Source organism: Meriones unguiculatus, chromosome 3 (genome assembly GCF_030254825.1).
Source record: "Meriones unguiculatus strain TT.TT164.6M chromosome 3, Bangor_MerUng_6.1, whole genome shotgun sequence".
NCBI lineage: Eukaryota > Metazoa > Chordata > Mammalia > Rodentia > Muridae > Meriones > Meriones unguiculatus.
In genome coordinates this window covers 3,713,426-3,722,499 of record NC_083351.1, presented here as the reverse complement: position 1 = coordinate 3,722,499, position 9,074 = coordinate 3,713,426, and the positions used below count along the sequence as shown (strand labels likewise).

Here is a 9,074-nt window from a genome sequence, read left to right as displayed (position 1 = left end):
TGCAGACTCTGGCGCGAGCGGCTCCGCAAGTGGATTTTCCTACAGCCCCTCCAGGCCCCTGCAGTCACTATGGGCGCACCAAACATAGTTCCTGTGTCCCCAGACTAGACGGCGGGGTGATGGGGGCAGGGGTGAGGGATTGCGTCTAAATGCTTGCCTAGGCCTCACCAGGGCCGCCACACGCGAAACCCGGGTCTCGGGCTCTCGGCCCGGCAGCTTGGCGCTGGTTGTGGTGCCGAAACGCCGGTAGAGGACTCAGGGAGACCTCCAGGGAGCGGGAGCGGGGACAGCGGGGCCTGGGAGCCACTAGCGGCGGGAGCAGAGGCCCAGACCGCCGGGAGGCAGGGGCTGAGAACAGAGGCGGCCTGCGGGCTGGCGCTGTCCGTGGTGCTGCCCGCCCTCCGCTCCAGCACCAGGGGGCAGCGCAGGCCGCTACCGTCAGCCCCATGCCGAAGCCTCTGGCTCACGCCGGGCAAGCCACCTCCGAAGCCAGGCGGGTAGTCCACCCCAGTGGGTACTGGCCAGAGTCCTGGAAGAAGGAAGGGAGGAGAGGAGGGAGAAGAAGAGAGGAGGAAAGAAGGGAGAGAAGCATAAAGACAACAAGAAACATCATCTCCTCAGTGGGGCAAATCTATACTCGCCCTCTGGCTGCACCACCAACCTCCCGCCCCCCCTCCCGCCAGACAGGCCTTAGCTGCTCTTGCCCACATCCACCGCAGCTAGGTGGTGGACACCCCTCACCTGGCTGTCCACCTCAGCTCTCCTCTCTACCCATACCCCATCACCATCCTAGGATATCCCTTTGTAGAGCAGACTGCTCTCCAACTCTCCATCCTCCTGCCTCAGCTTCCCAAAGACTGGGTTCACTGGCAAACGATGCTATTCCCAGCCCCAAGCCCCCATGGCCAGCTCTCACATGTCCCTCTCAGTGTCACACTGTAGATCTTCAAGCCCTTACTTCGCTACCTTGCAATGAATTCTGGAGGCTTTTCATGTACTTGACACTCAGCTCCAAGATGTCAGCTTTCTCCAGCTTTCGTTTCCGTATCTGCCAAGCCATAGAAAGATGCTCTTACCAGGCGGCTGGGGAAGGGGTGGGCCAATGACTCTCCTCCTCTCCTGTCTTACCTGATGGGAGTAGTGTCTCTCCAGGAGAGACTTCAGCTGCTCCAATGACATGTTGATGCGTGCCCGGCGCTTCTTTTCCATGAGAGGCTTGGCGATCTGTGGGTCAGCGGGTAGGTTTTAGAGAGAAGGCCCTAGCTTCCCAGACCTGCAACCCCTCCAACTCACCCCAGGCTCTCACCCCACACCCTTCCGGACATCAGACCTTGCGGAAGCTGCTGGCTGGGCCACTGGGGCTGCCCCTGGATGTGGGCTCAGTGCCCATGTCGTGACGTCCGCACAGGCAGTGGGCTGTGCTGCCTTTATAGGGTAGCTCGTTTACATGTCAATGAGGCTCTAGGAACTGGAAATGCTCAGAGGGGGAGGGACACAAAGGGGATGCAGGGGAGACATTTTCCTGTCCCTTCCCTTCAAGTGCCCAGGCTGCCTCTGGCTTTCCTGCTTCCCCAATGACTCCTTTCCTCTTTAGTTTTTTTCCCCTTGAATCACCAGTACTCCCTTCTGAAGACCTCCCAAGCCGATGGCCCCTAGGCACTGTTGGGCCAGCTACTGGAGATTCTGAACCTCACTGCTGTCTCTGCCAAGTCCTGCAAGCTCTTCTGCCTCATCCAACATTCGTCCAGCATTCTTCTGGTGGCCCACTGTATAGCAGGGAGCTTTGTGAGCCGCAGGCCACCCTAAATGACGATGATGGAGCCCTGGCTATCCTGAGGCCTGATAAAGATGCCGAGGCAAGGCGTGCTGGCTGGCCAGTGATGATTTTCTGCTCCCTTCACGCTCTGGCCACACTGAGACGCTGAATTAGGCGTCCTAATGTCAGGACAATGTAGCAATTTTCTGCCTGTGGTTGCTCAAAGCCAGTTGCAAGCAAGGCCTGTGGGGGCCACGCGGTAACACGTGTCCCATTAAAGCGTGCAGCCCGCCTTCAGGACCTCAACAGGCCTCCTCCTTCCAAGGACCCAGGAAGCTGTTGCACTGACTGCAGCACCGGGACGCAGACCACCCCACCCCCAGTCCTGGCCTTCCAGGCTTGTCACTTTGATAAAGGACCAGTCTCTGAAGAGAAAACAACGGAGCCAGGTGTGTTGGCACATACCTTTAATTTCAGAACTCAGGAGGCAGAGGCAGGCAGGTCTCTGGTTTTAAAACGAATTCCAGGACAGCCGGGGCTATACAGAGAAACCATGTCTCAGAAAAAGAGAAAGACCAGACTACACTGTAGGTCTCAGTACACCTTTCCATTTTCACGTTGTGGGGACACAGGAAGTCCAGCAAAGAAGGCTCTGCAGGATAGGCTGGGCTCCAGAGCAGGGCTGCAATACCCCCACACCACTCCCATGGGACCGGGGAAGTCTGACTGTGACTGACAAGAAGGCTGACCTTCAGGGAACTCTTGGGTTGAAACCTAGATAACTCATTTTCTTACACTCTCACGGGCTTAGTTTGGGGGCCAGACTGAACTGGCATTCCTGATAATGCCTGTGAGGCCATGGGAAGAGGCCCAAGTAGTACAGCATTCTCTGTGGCCAAATAATGGGAGGGAGGGGGCCTCTCTGAGGCCTCCAGAGGATATTGCTAGGTCAAGATGCCTCCCAGACCGGGCACCTTTCTGACCCCCTCCACTCTGCTTCCCTCTGGGCATTGACTGCCTCGTCGATGCACTCCTAAGCGCCAAGCCACGTGGAGAATCGAGCCCCGCCCTCCCCCTTTCACGCCCAGGCAGAAGCGACCACAACTCCAAAACTCTGGAACGTTCTCGGGCCTCCCGCCTTAAGGAGGCTGGGCCAGGTCCGGGTGGGTTTGGACCCTGGGCTGGTGATAGGGCTGAAGCCTAGAGGCGAACGCTGGCACGCGCCGGGTAGCTTTAAAGCTCCAGGGCTAGCGGGGCCCTGAAAGCCTCCAAGCGAGTTAGCTACGGCTTAGGGCGGTGGCGGTGCGGTACAAAGGCGCCGCGGGGCCGGCGGGCGGGAGGCTGCGCACAAAGGGAGCAGCCGAGTGTTAAGGGCATTGTGCTGGTCGCACAAAGCGGCGCCCGCGTCCGCCTTCTCCGGGCCAAACTCCCGGCGCCCCGCGGCGCACGGGCTTCCAGCTGCCGCACATCTGTAGGGAGGCCGGGCGCGCGCCTCACCTCAGCGGGTCCCCTCCACCCTTCTAGCAGCGGGGCAATTTGTCTTGTAATTACAATACTTCCCCAGAAACTGCTGCCCGCGCCTTTCAGTCCGGTGCATTAGCAAACCAATGGTTCTGTGCACCACTCTCCGGCGCACTACGGGGCGCCAGGCACTGGGCCCGCCCCCTCTCCAGATTTAGGGTCACTATAAAGTCCTGCGCTCTCGCCCCCACCCGCACCCCAGTACCCTCAGTGCCCAGGGATCGCGGCTGCACTGGGTGGGGCCGTTCACGTGGGTGGCTAAGTGTTTCTTAGGTAGTGGGAAATTGACCACAAAATGAGCTAATTCTCAATGTTCTGCTTTGGCTGGGGGAAGCGAGGCCCGCCACGCGGCCGGGACCGGATTCTCAGCGGTTGCGCTCTGCTAGGATCCATTATTCAAGTCTGCGCTCCGCTGCAGCACCCTCCCGCTGCCACTCTCTCCGGGGCAGTCCGTGGGCAGGGTCTCTCCACCTGGGCGGACTTCTCTCCTGTTCCTTCCTCCATCGCCACAAAACACCTCCCAGTGCCCTCTCCTGCGGCTGAGGGTCGTGTGAGATCATGACCAGGAGGGACCCCGTGAAACAGCCCTCTTTCTTCCACTACAGGGGCTTTCCTTACAGGGTCTTCCTCTAGGCAGCGCTTCTCCCACTGAGTTAAGGCCAGACCTTTGCTTGCAGCAAGGCCACTGGAAAAGATGGCGGTTATTAAGAGATGCAGGCTGAGGGCTGGTGTTCCATCTGCCCACGAGGGACAGACGTCTGACTTGCACTGGCAGGCACACCCACCCGGGAGAGAGAGCTTTCCCAGAGGCTCCTGCTCGCGTGTTCTCTGAGCAAAGTTCTCGCTTTTGGACTGCTCGGAAGGTTATGACCAACTTAGAAACCTGCTTATGTAAACGGGATGTGGGTCACCAACTGCCTTTCCATCTTTAGCACTCGGGGTCCCGAGACACCTGGAAAGCAGCACAGACCCAGGAAGAGCAGGGGAAACCCAGGCCCCCTTTGCTCACTCAAGGAGAAAAGTTCCTTTTAGGTTCCCAGAGGGCCCTCAACCCACCAGCACTCCCACCCTCTCTCACACTGAGGAATCTGAGGGGCCCAATGCCTTTGTGCCTTTCCCATTCCAAAAAGCACACACAGGTCTGGAAACAAAGTGGGGAAGGGTTTTGAAGCCCCCAACCAAAGTCCCACCTCCAGTCCCAGGCGCCAGCACTGGGTCCTGGATGAGAGGCCCTTTCTTCTCACTGCCAGCTTTAAACCAGGGCTGAGGGACAAGCCCGGCCAGACTGCTGTGGGCACTGGCGGTAACTGGAAGAAGCCTGTTCCCTCTGCACGTGTCTCAAAGTGGGAGTAAGTGATTGCTGTGTGTAATTAACTATCAAGACCCAGCAAAGGCCCTGAAATGACTCCACTGATTGTCTCCAGATGGGGTTGGAGAGGCTACAATTGTTTAACTCTCTTTAGCTGTCTTGAGACTTGAAATAGCCCAGCAGCCAAGGGCCCTTCAGGGGACAAAGGCTGGGGCTTCAGTGAGTGCATCAACAGTGACCCGCTCAGAAGAGGGAATTCAGAGAGACCCTCTTTGTCCTGGCCTTTTGTGTCTCCCTGGAGCTGGCTCTAATCTTTAAATATTTACCCGGGCCTTTTGTGCACATATGACTTCTGCACCGTGGCCTGATGTGCGCATAAATCTCGAGTCATTTCCTAGACTGGAAAGAGGTGCTTTCATTCCTTGAGCCTGAGGAGAGAAAACTTTCTTTTGGAAGACTGGGGCTGTCTCCAGCAGAGACCCAGACTCCTCCCCACCGCCTCACAGCTTCCATGTGCACTCTGGATAGGCCTGAGGCCTTGAATAACCAGGAGCTGCAGGGGGGAAGCAGCTTTCTGCAAATGGCTGATCTGGCATCCATCCATCACTGAAGAACAGGATGCGAGCTTCCAGCTTTTGGATGAAATAACAGGAGCCAGCTTTCATCCTGGGAATGTTGCGTGTGCTTGCTTATGAGCCTGTGTGAAGCCTGTCTCATCCGTGCATCCCTGTACCGGGTTGGGCTTGCTCTGCTCTCCTCTTCATGATCTTGCTTGTTCAGTAAAACCACACTGCTTCAGAAACAAAACCCTGGGGACTGGAGAGATGCCTCGGTGCTTAAGAGTACATACTGTTCTTGCAGAAGATGGCTCATAACCACCTGTGGCCCCAGCCTCAGGGGGGTTCAACTGGCCTCTGGGCTCCACTGACATCTACACTCGAGTGTGTGTGTGTGTGCACGCACACACACACACTTAAAAATAATAAATAGAAGACTTAAAAAAAAAAAAAAAAGACTGGAACCTGATTTCACCTCAACCTGTGGTTTAATTTGGAAATGTTAAGTGATTTTAGTGTTGGTAACTGCCTCATGTCATGAGGCACTCAGTCAAGCTGTACAGGGCAATCACCACTAGACATGAGGAATTGCTTGGCCCCAGCCTGACCATTCTGTTCCACCAGCAAAAACAATATGCCCAGGTATAAAAAACAACCTGCCCCACTTCCGGTCAAACCACAAAATACTTGCAACTTCCTGTAGCTACCTACATGTGTGTTCATGTATATGATCGATACGTGGCTCCTAGCCTTCACACAGAGGAAGACTTTGCTGTTCCAATAATGCAGTCTCAGTCAGCTTCTTTGCTTCAGTTTCTTTACACTTTAAACAAGAGCACGTTCCAGCTGGGCCCAGGCAGGAAAGCTGCTTTAGCTGCTTTAGCCACCGTGGTGGTGGCATCTAAGGATGGGAGGGGCATGGGCTGCAGAGGGACCCTACAGCTTGAGAGAGAGCTCCTTTTGTACTTGCCTGGAAGTTCTCAGAACAAAACACATTCAAATGCTTATTTTCAAGAAAAGGCAAGCAGTACATCCCAGAACTGGGCATTTCCCCCATTCTTTCTTGCTATTCTGTAGATCTGTCATCTCCTCTGTGTGCACAGTGCTTCCGTTTATCAGACTGCTTTCCTCTCCTGTGGGAAAAGCCTGTGCTTCCCTGCCCATCTAGGTGTATCCCTCTGCGTGACTGTTTTCCTGGCTCTATGTGTCTGTGTGAGAGAACATGGGTTCCTCTGGGTATATGTACTCTCTGTGTACAACTATTTCCTTGGGTCCACATGCTCTTTGTGTGGGTGTGTACTGTCTCTGTGTGTGTGACTATTCCTCTGAGTATATGCACTCTCCAAATGTGACTGTATCTTGGGTTATATTCACTCTGGATGTGTGGTTGCTTCTCTGGCTATAGGCACTCTCTGAAACTGTTTTCTTGGGTACATGTGCTTTCTGTGTGACTGTTTCTCTGGGTATACACATGGCCAGATGTGTATAGATTTGCCTGTTGCCCTTCTCCTTTGTCACTGCACTGAGCTCTGGGTCCTGAGTGATCCAGCAATCCCTCAAAGTTCCAATTCCCTGGGGTGTAGCCCCACCTGGCAGGGCACATCTTTTCCTTCCTCCCACCTCTAGGGCAGGGCTGAAGAAGGACAGGAGCCTCAGGGGAGGTGACAGGCAGAGGATGGAGTTGATGAGTTCTCCCAACTGTGAGTCAGTTATGCTCTGCTAGGTACCTAAGGGTGGAGATCAAAAGCTCAGGGCCTGAGAAGGGGCTTCCGCCAGAGAGGGTTTTGTGCCTCACAGCCAAGAGCTTCCTTGAAGTGAAGGGCAACAGGCACCCTCTAGCGGCTCTGACGTGTCCTGGTGCAGGGAAGAGGACCTGAGTCTGAGGAAGCAGCCTTAACTGCTGCTCTCAGCCCAGGTCTCCTTCTAGTATGGCACTGAAGCTGTCACCTTTATGTCCTGCTTAGCTTTTAGTGTCACATTGACACAGCCCAAATGAGGACTTGCCTAAATCAAACTGGACATGTCTGGTGGGGGTGGGGGGCATCAAACCTCAGACAGGTGATGCTGGGCTGAAGAACGCTACCTAAGTGTGAGCAGGTGAGCCAGCCAGAAAGCAGCGTTTCTTCTTGGTTCCTGCCCTGGCTCCTCTCAGTGGGCCATGCCGTGGAACTGTCAAGCCATGAACCTTTCCCTTCTCAAGTTCCCTTTGGTCAGCATTTTGTCACAGCAACAGAAAGGAGACTAGAATGCCTTACTTCGTGTGTGTGTTGCTGTGATTCCGTCACGAACCACTAGATCTGTTTCTAGTTCCCATCACCCCACTTTAATGTCTCCCACGCACGATTTCAACACGGTGCAGGGCTTTACAGATTATTCTTGCACCCTTCTTCCAGGTCACGGCTGTCACTGGGAGAACTCAGGGTCAGAGCTCAAACAAGAGCTCAGCAGAAGCCACGGAGGATGCTGCTCTGTGACTTGCTTCCTTGCCCACGCTCAGCTTCCTCGTACAGCCCAGGAATACTCACCAAGGAACGGTGCCGCCCACAGTGGATCCTCCCACACTAATTAATAACCAAGATGACACCTCTTAGGCATGCCTACAGACCAACCTGATGGTGCAACTCCCTGTCAAAGCCTCTCTTTTCAGATGACTCTAGGCTGTGCCAACGTGATGGTTGTGGTCAAGTAGGACAGCAGGTAAGTGTCAGTCTAAGACAGTGAAATTAGGATTCCATTTTACAGGAAGACAAGCTCAACAGAAGTCACCTGTCTACGGCCACCAAGACAGGATGCAGGGTCCTGGAGCCTGGGATAACAGCCCAGGGTCTCCATCCTCATGCCCACACATCAGGGCTCCTGCCAGGATTAGCTTAGGTGTGTTCCTTCCTGCCTCCGATTTTAAATCCAGCATCAACTCTTGGTCCTTCAGTGGTGTCCTCATTTTCAGTACTTGCCAGATCCTAAGGTCTTTCATGCACCCTTCTATGCTGCAGCCCTCTCACCCCAGGGCCTCTCTTCTGGACTGAAATCAAACCAACTCCACAATCCACGGACTGCTTACCTGTCATACAAGAAGCCCTCAGTTCGAACCCTAGCACCAGATAAAACCTGGAGTCATAGCTCACACCAGCAGTTCCAGCCTTCAGGAAGGGAGAGGCTGCAGGAGTGTAAGTCCCCGAGCATCTTCCGGGTATCTAGAGTTCGCTACAGAGGATACACTGTCTCAAAAGCCAAACAGGACTGGGTGTGTAGCCCGTGCCTTCCATGTCAGCACTAGGGAGGCAGAGGCAGGTGGATCTCTGAATGGGATTCCAGCCCTGTCGCACCTACGTTGTGTTGATCCTCATGAATATGTGGAAATACTATATACAGTTAAAATGATAAAAAGTGAAGGCTGGGGCTGGAGAGATGGCTCAGCGGCTAAGAGCACTGACTGCTATTCCAGAGCTCCTGGGTTCAATTCCCAGCAACCACATGCTGGCTCACAACCATCTATAATGAGATCTGATGCCCCCTTCTGGTGTGCAGATGTGCACGCAGATAGAGCGCTCATATACATAAAGTAAATAAATAAATCTTTTTTAAAAGGTGAGAATTTCTGATTTTAACATTAACATCTTTATGGGTCAATAAAAATCGTCCAAAATGTTGCCACCTAAAAGTATTCGCTGATAGATTTCAATCCTTCTCCCACGCTTCTTCCCCAAATCAAGCAAGGATGGCGTCCCAAAGTTTGGCTCGCCGCCTGTAAAAACTGTAGTTCCATTTGGTGGGGAGGGGTGATCCCATTTCTGGGAGGCCACGAAGGCGGGTCCTGAAGGGTGGTCGCCGGGTCCACGTACCCCGCTCGCGCCTGCGCGGAGCCGGGTCTGTTCTGGGGCCGCGGTGCGAACGAGCGGTGGTTACGCTTAGCTGTTTCTGTACAGCCGGA

At 54.6% G+C, this 9,074-nt stretch overlaps 1 protein-coding gene across 1 annotated transcript; it reads right to left on the bottom strand.

The window, feature by feature from the left end:
- Positions 1-12: 12 nt before the first annotated feature.
- Positions 13-1,314, bottom strand: Hes3 (hes family bHLH transcription factor 3). Its single transcript, XM_021644237.2, has 3 exons — positions 1,129-1,314; positions 967-1,048; positions 13-529 (listed from the first exon to the last, which is right to left on the bottom strand). Exons 1-3 carry the CDS (start codon positions 1,207-1,209, stop codon positions 165-167), a joined length of 528 nt encoding a protein of 175 aa, XP_021499912.2. The 5' UTR covers positions 1,210-1,314; the 3' UTR covers positions 13-164.
- Between the last annotated feature and the right edge of the window lie 7,760 nt (positions 1,315-9,074).